Source organism: Papilio xuthus, unplaced genomic scaffold (genome assembly GCF_000836235.2).
Source record: "Papilio xuthus unplaced genomic scaffold, Pxut_1.1 DF827777.1, whole genome shotgun sequence".
NCBI lineage: Eukaryota > Metazoa > Arthropoda > Insecta > Lepidoptera > Papilionidae > Papilio > Papilio xuthus.
Window position 1 is genome coordinate 808,007 of NW_013530872.1, and position 18,580 is coordinate 826,586.

At 32.5% G+C, this 18,580-nt stretch overlaps 1 protein-coding gene across 1 annotated transcript in view; it reads left to right on the forward strand.

Annotated features, from left to right (window-relative positions):
- The window catches only part of CenG1A (Centaurin gamma 1A), a 46,929-nt gene that overhangs the window by 17,367 nt on the left and 10,982 nt on the right, over positions 1–18,580 (forward strand). Inside the window, exons 2-3 of the mRNA XM_013308978.1 lie at positions 4,875–5,021; positions 5,281–5,366. Coding sequence (XP_013164432.1) covers positions 4,875–5,021; positions 5,281–5,366 — 233 coding nt within the window. The remainder of the gene's footprint in view (positions 1–4,874; positions 5,022–5,280; positions 5,367–18,580) is intronic.

Below are 18,580 nucleotides of genomic sequence, written 5' to 3' on the forward strand. Positions count from 1 at the left end.
GCAAAGAAATTGCTTCAGTGACAGTTTGTCGTAAAAGCCATATATGGTCCCACACAACGGAAACTTCCCACATCTGGCATTGGTATGGGAGGAGGAAATGCGTCCATTTCGCGCCCGGAGTAACATCCGTCATACGTCCGGCGGCGTAAAGGTTAGAAAAAGTACACTTACGTAACGCTTAGTGTAATAGAATCCTTACAAGAATGCCCTTTAGTGGTTACGTTCTAAATATTAATATATGCTGGAAATTATATTAACGAGTATTTAAAATGAACATGGACGTTAGTTTTCATTGCCGACGCAACGACAATAATATATTGTTCTCTCTCTTTCTTAAGGACAGTGAGAAGGATAACCATATATTTTTATGAAGGGTTTCAATTTACGTCATGCACAATAATACTGGTCACTTCTAAGATAATCAGCAATTCATTATAAAAAAATTAATAATAATAAAACCTTTATCGTGAAACTCATTTAATATATTTTAGTTAGACCATTGGCTCCTGAACTATTTTGAATTATGTTTCAGGAGCAAAACCATTTTGTTTTTCTTTTCTTGTCAATATTTGAACAAATTTTAGACCAGGTGATTCTGTGCCAGAAAAAACACAATTCCTTGCCGTAATTTTTTTTCCTACCACATATATAATACAAGACGTCACGCCGTGTTTCGAGTACCTCTTAAATCTTTATAATAAGCAATAAATTCAGTTCGATGTATCAGTTCCTGTCCATCCCTTCATTTAAAGGAGGTTCATTGCGTATCGTCCCGACAGATGTCTGACCTACATATGTCCATTGATGTCGCACGCTTCGGCTGACAATTTATTGCATTCAATAGAATCATTTGTCCGGACAGACTGATGTTCCTTGCCCGATATTAGTTTTACTTCGAATGAACGTTCGCTTTTAGTTATAGCCGACACTATTTGATATGACAAAAAAATCTATTGTATTTTCTTAATCTTCGTTCAGACTTTAAAAGTTGAATAGTTGACACTTTTGCAAATAATTGTTCTTCAATTTATATAATCATTTGTTGCAAGTTTTCGAACTATTTGCGTTGTAAGTCAAATCTTATTTCATCAAAATTGGCAATAAATTCGTTTGTTTTCGATACCAAAATGTCTGTACTTAACATATTGTCTTCCCTGTCATTATCTTTGAAAAAAACAGTGATAACAATATCTTTTAAATGAGTATTTTAGCTTCAGAAACTCATGGTTAAAAAACACCGCGCGTGCATGTACAGATTCAAAACCATACAATCAAGAAATATAACTGAGTTACCTGTTTGCAATTACAACCAAAGTATTAACCGTATTTAGGGGTCCCAGAGACACGATTCCCGCAGTAAATTAACTTTATGGTCAACAAACTAGCTATAAATCAAACACACATCTTGGGGTCCCATTGACCTTAGCGCTAATCGTCCGCCCAGTCCTTGAGACCCTTCGAAAATGTATTTACGGCGCTCGTAAAAGTGTGAAATGACTATTTAAACATGCTGTTAGTATTACGCGGGGCCTGTTTGGCAGACACTTCACTTAAAGGGTTGATAATTAAGGGTTATAGAGGAATGTTACTTACAAACAATTGCATTGATAGTCTTGTGCGACTGTCTGTCTGAATTTCAATCTTGATACTTGTAAAACGACGTAGTTTAAAAACAACTTTTTGTACTAAGACTTTATAGATACCAAATCCCTTTTTTTAGCGTAAGAAGATAATTTATAAGATTTACAAATTTTAATGCGATCGTTTGATGATTTATGGTTGTTTCTTAGAAGATATCTCCAGAACGACTGCATGGATCTCATTGAAATTTGGCATAGATGTAGAACATAGCCTGGAAGAACACATAACCTACTAATTATGTATTTTTTAATTCCGCGCTGATAGTATCGCGGGCGACAGCCACTTTTTCATAAACTAATCATAGTCTTGGCCGTCTCGGTTTAGCATTGCTTTTTCTAAGCAGTATTTATAGTGAAGGCTTTAGAATAATGCTTTGCAAAGGTTGCCCCGAGGCTGTATCGCTTACCACACGAGGTCACAGCATTGTTCCTGTATTGAATGGATGCGGTCCAATGGACAATAAATAAAACTAAAATTACAGTGACCGTCAAATTACGTTTCGGAAATACAACGTAATAAAACTCCTATGGTGACAATTAGCTGTAAGCCTGTGAGACATTCGATCATAAGTGGGAAGCGAATTAAATTCTTTGTCTTTAAATTTAGAATTCTGTAATAAATTAGTTAACGCCCGCGACTCCGTTTGCGAAGGATTTAAAAATAAATAGTAGCCAAATCTCAGAGCTACTGCATATGAGTATAAAATTTCATAAAAATCGGTCAAGCCGTTTCGGAGAAGTACATTGTCACATGAGTATTATATACATAAGATTATGTCTCAAGAAAGTTTAAAGGAAAGAAAAAAAACAATTTATTTCATGAGTATTTTTATTACAATTATGTCATACATAAGTCACATATTAAAGTCATAACGTCATATAGTTAATGGTTTCCTTAGGGTCATTTAACGAAACAACATGCGATCACTACTTAAGAAAACGTGCGCGGTTCAATCTCTACGTCACGTTCTTACTTCGTAATGGCTGTAACTTTTTATACTTGAATGGTAAAGAATAAACAATTCTTAGTAAACATTATATTAGTAAAACATTCGGTATTTGAGTTATGTTTTATGACCAGTGCTTATCTTTAGTTTACTCTGTTGAGTGGTAAAAGATTTGCTTACTAATAATTAGTTAAAAACTAGCTGGATATTGCTAAAATATTCTCCTAATTGAATACATTTAAATAAATTACAAATCAGTTTTTAGAGTTCCGTACGTCGAAAGGAAAAAACGGTATCTTTATAGGAACACTTCGTTGTCCATCCTTTTGTTTGTCTGTCTATCTGTCTATCAAGACCCACTTTTGTTTAACTGACTAATCGTCTAGTTTTCGACGTAAAACATAGCGTTTACTTAGCTTATATTAAAAACTATGATAACCATAGTTATGAAATCGTAAAAATGGTCAAGTAAATTGTCGTGCAGTATTGAGTAACTGTCGCCTGTGCATGTTGCTGGCATTGCGAGACGGCGTGCGACAGTCTGCGATTCGTCCCGCTATGTACTGTGAAGCGTAACTAGGATTATTTGTGGCCACGAAACCAGTCTTCTTGAGACTGCAAATCACCTTGTAATAATATAATTTTACGAGAACACGTTAACATATTATGTTCTTGTAGATATCAAAAAGAGTTGACATAAAGTACTTTTAAGTGACTGAACTAGCTATATTGTAATTTACATATTATTAGCTGTCGCCCGCGACTCCGTCCGCGCGGGATTAAAAATAGATGTTGGCCGATTCTCACACCTACTCAATATGCTCACAAAATTTCATGAGAATCGGTCAAGCGGTTTCGGAGGAGTATGGGAACGAAAATTGTGACACGAGAATTTTATATATAAGATTAGTGTTACGTGTAAATTGCGAAAATGCGCGGGACGTAGGACGCACAGAAAGATAATATTTCCCTTTTCTATGCATCTTTCGTCTGTAAAATCCCCATCTCCTTCCCTTCATTCTGATAAGAAAAGGGTGGAAAGAGAACTAAAATTAGGCCTCTTGTATTTATTTTTTCCCGTAAATTCTTAAAAGTAATAGTATCGAAAAGGTATTTTACATAGTTTTTCTCGTATATTTTATAGCCTCAATAACTACTGTAACAAACTGACGTACAGCGTGCCTCGCGTTACGCAACGTACTTTGCGATTCTCGATAAAATCTTTGCTGTTGACATTCCGCGTTCTGCCTCATTTCATACTAGAATCGATTCCGCTAGTACATTGTCCTTTATAATCGATTTTTTTATTAACTGTCACATTCTTGATCATGACGAAATATCAAAGTCGGATTGAAATAGTTGTGCAAAGTTTTTAAGGTTCCGTACCTCATAGGAATAAAACGGAACCCTTATAGGATGAATTTGTTATCCGTCCGTCTGTCAAGACCCCTGTCTTAAGTTAAATATAAGTTAGCCTTAAGTTGCTTTAAAATTATTTACATGTGGAGACTTATCCAAATCATTGGTCAAGGTCTTTTCTTATAAACTAAGTAAAAGGCAATCTGTTATGAATAAATCAATTAAAGCAAAAAAGCCTATTAAGACAAGATAGTAAAATACCAGTAATCTTATTATTTAGTATCGTGTCTAGAGTACTCTTCAATCCTCTACGAGTCAAACTGCTATTTTATTTAATTTCAATTATAAATATTATACGCGATTAAAGTTTTTTTTTCTTTTGCACATAGTAACAATGTTTGCTTCACGTCATCTGTGTTGACGTCATAATTAATGCAACAGTTTGCCCAAACACAATATTGTGGCATAGATTGTTTACAGAGGTGTCAGTAGGAAGAATGTTTTATTAACTTTATATATCGTTTTATATTTGAACTCTAATACAAACCGACAAGTCTGTTTTACCATACTTTGAGGAAATATTCCAGTGAAAGTTGTTTGCAAGTTGTATATACGCAGGAATAATTTGTTTCCTGTATGGAAATAAACTGCATTTTACATTTCCATAAAGTATTGATATATTTGCCTTGATCAAAGTGCTAAATTTTAATTTTATTTCATTGAATACTAATGTAATTACTTTGAACAGCTGCTGCCATCTATGTTATCTTTTTTAACTAAAGAATGCATCAGTGGCATTACGTACATTTTGCCAAGAGATGGCGTGCGTTGTTTATTGTTATAAATTATTAAAAAATGTTTACTAGTTACTTTTATAAACGAACATAGATTGTTAATAATTCTAAATCAATATATTTCTTCTTTGCAGATTCGTTTGTCAACAGTCAAGAATGGACGGCATCAAGAGGTGTTACAGAGCTGCGAGTGGGTGTGTTAGGTTCTCCAGACAGCGGAAAATCAGCTCTGGTACATCGATATCTCACTGGGGCTTACATGCAAGAGGAAAGTCCAGAAGGTATGATTTTGTAATTTGAAAACAAAATTTTAGTTAGTCCGTAAGTTTATTTAAAAGAAATATTTTAAATTTTGGAAGCATTTTAAAAAGAAAAGAAAGCGCCATCTCTTATAAAAAGTTGTAACTACTCACAACATACTTAGTGTAATTATTTCAGCACTGGACGTAAGATGGCGCTGTAAAATATTTCTCTATTTATAAATTTTAAATCAAACCCAAAAACAGATGTCGCGATAAATCAATTACATTTTTTTCTCAGGTGGTCGTTTCAAAAAAGAAGTAATAATCGACGGTCACAGTTATCTTCTGCTTATAAGAGACGAAGGTGGACCACCAGAGATGCAGGTAAAATATTTTACAAACAGGGTTCCTTAACGTAATTATTTATAGATTTAGATTTATATATTCATTTACTTAAAAATTCTTAGTTAAAACGGACACCAAAAAATATCATGCATATTTTAGTATCTAAAGTGTAAACCACCAGTGAAAAAAACGTATCGAAATTTAAAAAACATTGGTCAGAGAAAATTAAAGCTTTCCCAACAAATAGCTTTAAAGTTTCTCTGTTAAGTATTCCAGTTCACGAACTCCAGTGCTCCGAAACTCGTTAAATTGACTTTAGCGAGCTTCAAGTTATATCTCAGATGGTTTGTTATTTGTATATCCTTAATATAAAAAATAAAAAAGTTTTAAAAATTCTGGACAAACCCAAAAATCGTTTCCATACAAAAACAATGTTAATACAACTGCTGAAAGACGAACACTTAGACTTAACAGTAATTTACACTAAGGGCCTCCTGATTGTGTACTCGGTAGAGACGTTTTAAGGATTTAAGATCCTAAACAACTAGGCTAAGGATTCACTACTGATATGGCTTATTAACTAGCAAGCTTTAATTTGATAAAAAAATATTTTTGCTTTTTTCTCTTATCTATATGATATTGCCGTCACGTGTTTCAATGGAAACAGTTTCAGTAGGATGCGCCTATCGATTTGCGTTGTAAAAGGGGAAACTCCTATAAGACCCTCTGCGGTTTCCCGCCGCGGCTTCGACATGCGATCTGTCGCGAAACAGTTTGCCAAAAGGGAATTTAACAGAACTATCAAGGTATTTAAACTTTCCTCTGCAAAAAATAACTAGTGATCAAATGACGCTTTTCTTTCTTGTTATTATACAAATTTCATTTTATCATATATTGTCGTCCCTTTCAGTGTCTTTGAAAAAATAGAGACAAAAAACAAAGTAAAAATAGGAATTATAATTATTGTCGTAGTAACTTTATACGCGAATAATCCGAAATGTAATTCAATTTGTAGTCACACATAAAAGTCATACAAAAGCTTGTAAAATGATATTAAAATTGAAACAAAGAGAATAAACGTTATTTTGTAAAGTTCGAAGGACGTATAAAGTTTCTCGTGACGGGCGTTGTCTGTTGCTAAGGCGTCGCCCTCTGGAGTGCTTTCCATTCAACTATAGACGTAAAAGAATTTTTGCGATTTATCGGATTTTCGAACCTTAAATGGAGTGTTTCGTCTACATGTAAAGAGCGGTGAATGACATTTTGATGGCTCCTTTGTAAATAATCGTATCCCACAATTTTGGTATTTGCCTCTTGTTCTTTGTTTTTAAATTAACTTAATAAATATTAATTTCTCTGTTAATTTTAATGTATCGTTAAAAATAACTGTAGATTTGAGAAAACCAATATTTCTATAACTATTATTTAGTTCCTATTAAAGATTCTTGTTATTTATTTTAATTTTATACCAATTCCGCAGTAGACTAGGTTAAGTTTGGGGGAATTAGGGGATTATTTCCTAGCATGTTTACAACAATTTCTATCGATATTTTGTATAAAAAGAGAGCTTGAGCGTTACGCCATTTTATTGCAATTATTTTACGAATGATTCTCAATGGAAACCCATGCTAAACTTTCTCGCAACACAAGTTAGTGTACAATGCGTCGATGTTGTTTACAATGGGGAGGTCGGGGTTCGATTACATGTTTAATTAAAGCACGATAGCTATCGACATCTGTTGGCTGTTTGCATAAACATATTTACTTTGTGTCAAATTCAAACTTGTTTAAAGTTTATTTATGTTAGATTGAGGGAATTTCTCTTACTCTACATGAGTTTAGTTTAAAATTAGTTTATTGTAATATTGAGATATAATTAAGAAAATATAGTAGAGTTTCAAATATTTAGCGTGAAACTTATTTACCGTGGGTTTCTGATGCCAAAATTCCTGTTAAATCAAATTGTTATCTATATTTTGTCAAAGATACGGCAATAGACTTAAAAACCTTTTTTTTTTAAAGCGTTCTTTACTAAAACTCCTTTTTACTTCATTCTCGATTTTAGGAATCTAAGCTTATGTACTCTATTTTAAAATTTCATCTTTTCAAAAAGCAATAAACGTAACCGCGTTTCCAACCAATTGACCGTGTGATTGTCACCCGCGGCGGGCGGTAGAGACGGTTTGGGTAGTGACGGCGGCGGGAGGGTTAAGTCATGTTCCCGGGAAAATGCTCACAAGAATTTCCGTCGTATTTTGTGCCCTCCTTTGATGTCTAAATTAAAAATGTAACAGTCGCTTATTGCGATTATTTTTACCTTTCTTTATTTTTTATAATTGTTTTTTACACTACGTGAATTATATTTTTAAACTATTGTTGGACTATATTTGTATTACTAACAGAAGTGTTCTTACTGCGACACCCAAAAACGTTTATTAGTTACAGAAACAGTCGCTTAGTGTAGATTTATGGGCGGGCCAAGTTACCACTTATTGTTTGCGGCAGATATTGTTCTAACGATTTATATAATTAATTTAATGTAGTTTAAAAAACACAACCACAATTATTATTTTAAAATTTTCTATGTACGAATATTTTTTTTATAAAAAAACACGTTGCTTAGTCGTAATAATACTATAATTTTGTCGATATTACTTTTTACCCTTATCGCTAAGTCGTAAAACTTTATATTTTTTGTATTCCGACACATATAGGTTGTAAAAAGGACCAAGGATGGCATCTTTGCACGTCTTAAGGGAGGTTTATTAAGGGCACGTTTTGAGGCTTTCAGCCCTTTGCGACACGACGACCCACATTACTGCAAAAAAGGTATCTCGCCCTTTGAATTTTTAATAATCCCGTGGATAAAGGTGGTCTGGATATCACGTTAGGATATTACATTTTGGAGAAAATGTTTTCATATCCTAATACACATTTTATTTAATTCAATTTTCATTGTAACTTTCTGTTTTGTAACTTACAAATATAGATTGATGCGAAAATAATAGAATTAATGTGCATAAATTAATTTTCAATCAAAATATCAATAGACTAAAATCCAATTTATATTTTGAAGTTTTAGTAAAAGTAAAGACTTGAATATATTTATTATCTTTAACAAACTTATCCAATATCTTTTGGGCAGTTCTATAAATTTTTTACTCATTTATTATGTTGCCAGTCACATGACATTTGAAGCTCATATCGTCCAAAGAGTATGTAAGTAACCACTTCGTAGTATCGTCTACCATGTGACGCCCGAGTCTTTGAACTTTGGCTTTCTAAGAAAACCTTAGCTAAACTCTTTTTAATTTATCCAAATAATTTATATATATTTTAATATATTTTAATATAATTTATATAATAATTTATATATGTATTATATATATTTTTATATCATAAGATGGCAAACGAGCGAGCGGCTACCTGAAATCGCTGAAATAGCGAAGTGACCGTTGCCCATAGACATACGCAATTACATATGCGTTGCCTACCTTTAATCGACGGAGGAGGGGATGCACGGAAAGAAAATATTTTCCCGTGCATCCTCTCATCCGGAAAGTCCACTTCCACTTCCCATCATTTCCTTACAAGGAAAAGGGTGGGAAGGGAAAGAGGGCTAAATTAGGACTTCGTGGCGCACACTCATCAGGCGAATCGCGGAATTGCTTCCACTTCACGCCTGTCTTCTGTGTGGTTGTGGTATTTCACCGGGCGAGCCGGGCCGATTCGTGCGAAGATGTTAAAGCGGGCTCTACCACTGTTAAATGTAATATCACTGTAATGCTTCTGAAGTCTGGGAAAAAATTATTAAAAAAGAATCTAGTTTATTTTATAAAACAAATAAGCCCGATTATCGGGCAATATCATTTGAAAATAATAATTACAAATATAAAAAGTAGGAATTAGTAAGAAAGGGATACATAGTTCATATTTAAATATTGACTTTAATAACGTTTGATCGTTAGTACGACTTTGTAAAGAAATGAAGCTGATTTGACTACTTATTATAGCGTGAAATATTGATGAGCTCTGCCGACCCTCGCTGCGGCATCACTGAGAATATTTAATACACAAAGAATCCATACCAATACGTCAAAGAATATAAAACGTAAATACTTTTACAATATTATTTTTTTTTTTAGCACAAAATACTCTTTCTTTTTCTCTTTAACATTGACTTTAGAAATGTTTTTAAGGCTTTACTTTTATACTAAAAGAATGATGGATGAGTAAGCGGACACTAAGTATTCAAGTGACGTCTACCAATTGTAATATACAAAACGTTAAATATGTCTAATAATTCAAAAAACACAGTGTTCCTATTAATAACATCGTATTTTTGAATTTACTTCTTGTTGTTAGTAGACGTTTAGACTCAGGGGTCAAGCACTTGACTAGCAATCTGCAGGTCCTGGGTTCGAATCCCGCCATGTACCAATGTGTTTTTCGATTTCCGATTTATATATGTACATTTATCCGACGTACTCACGGTGAAGGAAAACATCGTGATGCAAGCTGCACATATCTGAGAAGAAATTCAATGATATATGTGAAGTCAACCAACCCGCACTTGGTAGCGTGGTTGACTATGGCCTAATCACCCTTAACTTAGGGTAGGCTCCGAGCCCCTCGGTGGGGACGTATAGTGAGCTGATGATGATGAGTTAGTAGACCTTTAATTGTTTTGTACAGATAGCTTCGTATAGGTATAAAACTTAACAAGATGCTTCCATTAGATCGTTACTCTTTAACCGGTCAGTCGTCACTCGTCACGGACGATTACTGACAAAAACCTAACATTAGAAAGGGAACGCTATAGCTATGTAGCGTGATTGTATCTTTGTACAAGTAATTATTTTAATGCACCGTGTAAATTATGAATACAATCCATCAATCGTGTGTAGGGCAAGTTTAGACAAATATTTTGTTATAGCAGAGTTTCATTGCCTTTAAGTAATGCTTAGAATCGATCACGAAATATTGCGAAACAAGAAATTAGCCAAACGATGGGAAAACGTTTGGAAATCTGTTCTTTAAGAACTCTAACACTCACGATAAACAGCTTAAAGCACTCTCTGTGCTTTTACATATCGAAACTTACTTAACGCAATGTTCTGATTGGACGATATTTTTGTCATTATTATTATTGTTAAATTATATAAATGAACGCTTGAAAATATAAAACAAATTATTGATTTAAAAATTGAATCGCTTTAATGAGCTTAAATAAAATAAAATTCGAAAACTTTTTAAATCTACATAGTTTAACCTCTTCAGTCGAGACACTGGCCACTGAACTTTCGTAAAGGTCTTTCTAAATTTAACCTTTTAAAAAGGTTTAGCGTTTATCATTTATAAATTAAAATTAAAAAAAAAAATACGTTATCTATACCTTTTAGCAAAAAAATAATTTATACCAATTAAGTACCTTAACGTATTCAACAACTGTCGCCTCTATTATTTAGTGATATTGATCTATGATTCTAATAACATTTAAATATGAACCTTAATGCTATTACTTTAAAATTTAAAATAATTTGTTTGCAACAACCCTTCGTATGTATTTAACGCGTGCCGACTGTATGGCGCCAAGTGAAACAATGTCATGTTACGTTTTTATTTACATGTTTCCACTGTGTTTTCTTTTACGAAAAATTCCAAAGTATATCAACTCTTAAATACCTATAGAATTATAAAGTACTTTAATATATTTTTATAATTTTCATGTCGCTAGAAAGCGAATATTTATGTATTCAATAAGGGTAATAAACACTGATCTTTATAAATGGATCGGCGATTGCTTGGGAATTAAAGCATTTAATTCGTACCAATTTAGACACGCCTTTTGTTGTTACGTGACAGTTTATTCCATCTACATAATTAGTTCGAATTCACACCACCGCTACCATCAGCGCCAAAATGGCGACAATCAAATTGGCACAAAATACTACGTCGTATAACCAGTCCATTGAAATTGATAGAGGCCGCTAGTGAGCTATTAGAATTTATGTCCTCCTGGTCTGATAAGTATTAAGATTAGTGACCATTTTTTATGCTACAAAACTTTATACTATGTATATTTCATTGTTTTCACTGTATGTCTGTCGCTTTGCATAACAAAGGCTTGAGCCGTTGCTGTGGAACAAGCGAGTAATATCCTTTAAAAGGAGACGATTGAAAACGGAAAGTCTTCCTTTTTTTCATTTAAAACGCAAAGCTTTGTTTGAACTGCAATGGTAGCGTCGTGGAATGAGACAATAAGGGTCTTAACACACATAAAGCTATACTATATTTTAAGGATAGCTAAAGCCTCTGTCCATATATAGATTATTACATAAATGTTAGGAAAAAACTAACATATGACTAGATTAGATTAAGGGTGTTAATCAATGTTAGGTTTACTAACTACCGCCGGCGACTCCGTTCGCGCGGAATTAAAAGTAAACCTTATTAATAGCATATGTGTCCTTCCAGACTATGTTCTACATCTGTGCCAAATTTCACCGAGATCCGTTCATGCGTTCTGGATATACCTTCAAACAAACATCCATCGGTCTATGTGGATATTCGCATTTATAATATTAGTAAGATTAGTAAGATTTTCATTATTTTCTAAATTAACTAAAATTATTATTGCTGAAAAGAATGGATGTTGTTACTAAAAATTATGTATTATATAATACCTTTTATAGGCTAAATATATTGTTTGTTAGATTCAGCTGGGATCTGTATCAACGCTGACCGGGTCGTGCGGATCGATACTGATAACTTCTGATAAGATTCTATCAGGCCATGCTGCCCTGGTAACTGCTTTTTCTAATCTCCATGTATTATCAATTTTGTGCTGACTTTCGGAATATACTATTTTTCATTTTTATTTGAACTGCATTATTACTAATAGATCTGGTTGAAAATATAAAGTTCTACAAAAAATTTACGAATAAATGCGAATTGTTTGGATAGATGTATATTTGTAAGAAAGTATCTGCAGAAAAATCAACAGATCTCAATGGAAGGCATAGATTTAGAACATAGTCTGGAAGAAAACATAGTCTACTAATTATTTTTCATCCAATTCCCCGCGGACGGAGTCATTACAGTTAGTTTATAATAAGACACACTTAAATTATTCAAACTTTCGTGAGACATTATACTAAACTGATATATAAACACGGCTAAACACTCACGTATATTCGTCCGGTGGCGGCACCGACTAGTTTCGAACCCATCGGGGGCCCTTCGTCAGGATGACTGGTACTGGTATTATTTCGCGGACGCGGCCCGTCGCTCACTGAGACACACTTGTTTTTTTTTATATATATCATAAGGTGGCAAACGAGCGAGCGGCCACCTGAAATCGCTGAAATAGCGAAGTGACCGTTGCCCATAGACATACGCAATTGCATATGCGTTGCCAATTTATTTGTATGTATGTATTTATTGAATAGAGAATCTATATAATATAATATTTTATTCATATTTTTGGGCCACAAACAAAAACATACAGATATATTTATTATGTTAAATGCTTATATACTATTATTTTGCATATGTATCAAAGACGTAAATACATAATTATGTTAGTAGCGTGTGTACAACATAAAATGTAAATTAAATTTTAAAAGCTTTTACATAAGCTTTTAGCGTCGGAGCTTTTGGCTCTGTTAATAAATTCATAAATCCTTTATGAACATGTTGATGCTTTACTTGACAAGTTTGTAAAACTCTTTCGGTTAGTTTACATGAACTTTTCAGGAAGTATAAACGTATATTTTCTTAGAAGTTTAATTTGAAAACTTATTATAAGTATTTTAATTTGAATGGTATTTATTTTACAATTTAAAGTAACAATCCAAATTCCGGTAATAAATTCTCTCATGTATAAATACACAAAATATCTTATAGCAAACTTTTTAATCTGTGGATTGTAGCAATATTCGCAAACAGCACAAGTGTTGCCAGCTTCGAGGTTTGCGCACGAATTTATGAATAATTTCAAAGCAGACGCGGTCCCGTAATATTGAATATTAAGATAAACGATTTTATTAAAATTTCTTATTTGTTTTGTATTTTTTAATGAAAAAACCTATCATTTCTTCTTTTTACATTGTTAAATGATATTATTTAGTTTTCATTTAATCGTGATTAAATTAAAAAAAAAAATTGTTTTTAAAAAATTCTATTTCTCTTAAAAAATTTTTTTTCTTTAGAACGACATTCAAAATTAAAAGCAAAACAAAGATATAAATTACGTATATGCAACAATAAAGATAATTATCAATTTTGAATAATATCCATAAAAATGAAAACCATAAAAAAATTATCAACTTCCGGTATTCCAATCGCATTTTCTAGCTAAATTAATTAATTGATAATAATTTCAATGGAATACCTGATAAATTATTAAATCGTGCAATAAGGATAATTACAATTAAGATAAAAACATGTATTATCCAAACATTAAACAAATAATTAAATATTCATAGGAATAAGAGATGATGTAGTTCAGTTGAGTTCTATTTTCAAACGACAGCCGTTATTTTTTTTCGTATACGCAAAGGTCACGCCCATGTATCGCTTCATGTGTAATAGTCAAATGAACAACACTAAATGAATTCCGTATTAATTCTTTGATTTTTTTAAATATCATTTGTATAATTTTAAATGATTACAGTAATTTATATTTATTTTATATTGTTTATATCTATTAGAGAAGAAATTCATACCGTTTAGTGGCATTTCGTTATATGAGCGAGACAGATATACCTATCTAACATAGAGTAGTATGAAGAGGATTGTTTATTTTTTGAAATGTGATTTTTTTTGAGATGACGTATGAGGATTTATTATATTTATTTATGTTTGGTGATGAATGGTCATAAACCTTTATATCTGAGTACCTTAAAAAGTTTTTAGTACAGTATTATTTAGTTACAAAGTCGCGTTGTGAAGGTCAAATATTTGAACACATAATGGAGTTTGAACGCGGAGTTCATCTATCGAATGAAGATCGTGTTCCGAATTCAAATAATGAAATTCGCGGCTCCTTGCTAACGAGTTTAACTTTTTTTGTCTTGTTCAAATTCTTATAAAAAAATATTCGTAGGCACATTTATTGCGAATATTTGGATGAATGGATGGATGTATGTTAGAAAGTTTCTCCAGAACGACTGTATACCTAAATGTTGCTAAAATTTGGCATATATATAGTACATAGTCTGGAACACTACACTAATGTTTTTTTTATATCACACGGACCGAGTCGCGGGCGACAGCTAGTATTAAATAATAATGTATCTATCAAATATTTTTACATTGATTCCATATTACCTTCATATCATATCGGTCAAGCTCTTAGCTAACAATGATTACCTTTCTGCCACTTCAGCGTGTTTATTCTTTGAATAATACCTAACAGTGTAATAACACACGATGGCGTTTTGCAAATATTGATTCAGATTAATAAATAGTGTCAAATGAACAATTAATTTTTATGCAAAATTGCAAAGAACAAACAATATCCACCATTGTTTGTAGCAACATAAAGTTTAGATAACATTTTATTCTTTATACAGTTCCACCCAAACTTTATGGTGTCTCGTATTTTCGACCGGCATAGAAAATAAAATTATGTAACATTAGGTAACCGCGGGAAGTAAACATTACGTTGTACCTAACCACCAACCGTTATGAAATTTGAATCTTGTTATACGAAACAATTATTTTTTGAGGTTATAACTAAAATTAAATAGTTAATATGATTTAAGCGATATTTAATAATAATATAACGTCTTGGAACAAGTTTCTCGGTATATAAGTTTTTATTGTTTATATAAATACGTTAAGAATTCCAATGGTTCAGTTAAACCGGTTTCTAATATAAGTATTCCTACATATATTTATTATTAGATCTTACACGGCTTTCGAAGAGAAAATCATATTGCATTGAAAAAATATTAATGAATTATTGAAGAACACTTGATCCAATTTTATCGAGTTTAATTAAAAAATGTAATATTCATATATAGGTTTTTACAAGAACCTATACAGTATGAAAAGCCACTTACGAGATTATACCGAACTACAATTATCGGGCACTAGCGGTCGCCCGCGACTCCGTCCGCGCGGTATTAAAAAAAACAAATGAGTAGCCTTTTTCTTGCAGACTATGTTCTACATCTGTGCCAATTTCTTAAAGATCCGTTGAGCCGTTACGGAGATACCTTCGAATAAACATCCATCCATCCATCTAAACATTATTTAAAAGTTTTAATAAATTACTTTTTTTTTAATATGAATAATACTTCAATATACATTTCTAAAACGTTGGTAACAAAATGTGCTCTGTGACATTCATTTCTACTAGCGCCCTTTCTATCAACACATTATCGACCCCAACAGAGTTGCTTCAAAAGTTTGTAACTCGATAAAATCGGGTTTCCCATTTCGGATTTTCCCTGATTTGTCCCACTTAAGTAAGAAACGATGTCTAGGGGATTTGTAAAGTAATTGAGCACTTGTTTTTTTATTTAGTAAGCGCCATTTTGTTGACGTAACTATACTTGTAAGTTTTTTTGTCAATTTTACCGAAGTGAATCTTCGTCTATTTTATTAAAAACTTATCTAGCTTTAATGCTTGGTTGACAATTGCCTTCTTGAAATGTTACAAAAGTATTCAATTTCATAATTAATCTACATATTATATTACATATTGCGTTTCAAATATTATTCTATATTTACATTTTAACATTGCGGCGTTGCAATTTAAAAAGCGCTTGCTCGCGGGAAATATATTTTTACTTACTTTTAGTTTTTGATATGTGTTATTATCAGTCAATATGTATAGAGTATGGATATATTTTGACTTCTGATTTAAATTTCATTCATTCGTTGCAACTCATTATCGCTCTCAAATTACATTCGGTCTATGTGTCCTCACTCAAAATTTTCCCTAATTTGGGGTAAATCAGACACTTTATGTTTTCGTATTATATTATTGGAAAAATCTCCTCATTACATGTTTATCAACTTTAGGAATATTACACTGTTACTTCGGCTGCTGTTTTCAAGAAAATTAACTCATAAAGTTCCCTTACCATTTGGAAAAATATTGTTTAAAATATAGTGTACACTGAAGCACATGGGTATAAGGTTTAAAATGATGTAACATGGAATATTCGCGATGCAAATATTAATTAGACATTCTCACCAACTAAGTCGGCTGGAGACAATTTAATTTGAATTGGGATCTTTAATTAGACCGTAATTACACACTTTGTTTTATTTTCTGCCGTCGCTGGAGGAATTTGTTAGATTGTCTTATTTAACTAATGTGTTTTTTACAATGGTTTCCTTTTGTTTAATTATTAGTCAGAAGAATATTATCTGAATAGATATTTAGATTCTGTATACGGTTTTTATATGCTGTCAGCAATGAACTTATTATAGACACATATGATTTGTTAGCAACATCCTAATAAAACTATTGATAAGTCAAACAACTAAATAACTACGCACATTCATATAGGTTATTTTACCTTAGTATCCAAGTACCATTGTCGTAACAATACATTTGTTTTAACGTCGCAAGTATCACGTTTCGGTATTAAGTTACCTATTCAAGTAGTATTCTCAACCCTGTTCATGCTGGTTAAAAAAAAACAACTGTAGTGAACAAAACAAGTAACAGCATAGATAACTCGAGTTCTTTTGTTCGGCTCGCACCCTAGCCTTGCGGGGGCTTGAAAACCTGTTCTCGATTACTTATAACCAGACAACAAAAGTATCGAATTGTTCTCGTCGATGTGCTCAAGCTATCGTGAGGACGTACACGTTGAAAAGAATGTGACTTGGTATAAGTAGTTTCGTCTAAGCCTGTGATAACGCGATTTTAATGTTTTTAGTGATTTTTGATGATAAAAAAATGTTTTAAAAGCTCTGGTATTTGACTTTATATTTATACTTATTCCAATATTATCAAGTTTAGTAAATCTGTAAATATTTTGTAAATTCTCCGTAATAAATCTCCAAGCTATAGCCAAAACAATACTTCGAACAAGAAAACAATACCACAATGCACCGGAACAGTTAGCAAATTATATGCGAACAAATAAAAGTTTATTTTGGGAACAATACTCCGAGGAGGTAACGAGAGGAATGGCGCGGAACAATGACGGAATAATTGAGAGCGCGCTAGCTGACGTCGCGCCGCACGCCGCACGCACGCAGCGGGCGCTTCCTTTGCACAACGGCCACACCAGCCTCGAGTTATTACTGCAATTATTCAAATCGTACGCTTCGATCAACAGTTTCACTATTTAATATACTAAAATTAACTCAAAGCAATCACTAGTAGAGAATAAAAAATTGCAGCTACTAATGAAGATGTGTAGACCAAAGTACAAAGTTTTATTTTCTGAACACTTGCCCATACTGCAATCCAATATCTGCATATAAAATGCTAGTAGTATATAGAACACTTTCTAGTTTGGTTTACGAGATGAACTGATATGTAATTTATGTTCATGCATAAATAAAAAGTGAGTGCATAATTCCTAAATGTTCTTATATTTTTAAGCCTTCGATTTAATAACTCTATTTACATCTAGGTCTTTAACACTTGAGAAATTCATGCAAGATGCAAGTGCTGAACTGTTTTGTGTGTTCTTAATGCTGTAGTGGAGACACCTTTGGTTAGATGAAACGTACAATAAATGTTCGCTACTTAGGTCTCGTGTGTCTATATTCGGTCGTAATAATTGTTACGGCGATGAATGTCAAGACTACGACGTGTTGCACGCAAGACTTCACAGTTCAATTATTCCCTAGAAAATTCGTTTCCTAACTTTTGCCATTGATTTGAACAATGATGAAGTCACTTCGCCTAGTTTAGTAATACTTCACGTTCCTATTATAATGTAGCTCTATTAGGTAATATGGAGAATATAAAATTTTTATTTCTATGTCTAAATGAGTAGCACTTAAATAATTTTAAAACATTAAATTATTAAGTGTAACAAACTTAATTGATTAAACGATGAATTGAACGTTTGACTCAGCAGAATATGTATAAATTATTGCGTTTTTCCTTACAATCTTTCGTATGTGAAGATAAATAATTGCTATCAGTTCTTAGATTTTCATCGATCTTATCAGGATTCGCTAGAAATATATCTTGCATTATTTTTTTGCAATAGATAAAAATGTATGTGACAACTTAACTAAACAAAACATAAACATCGGATATTAAG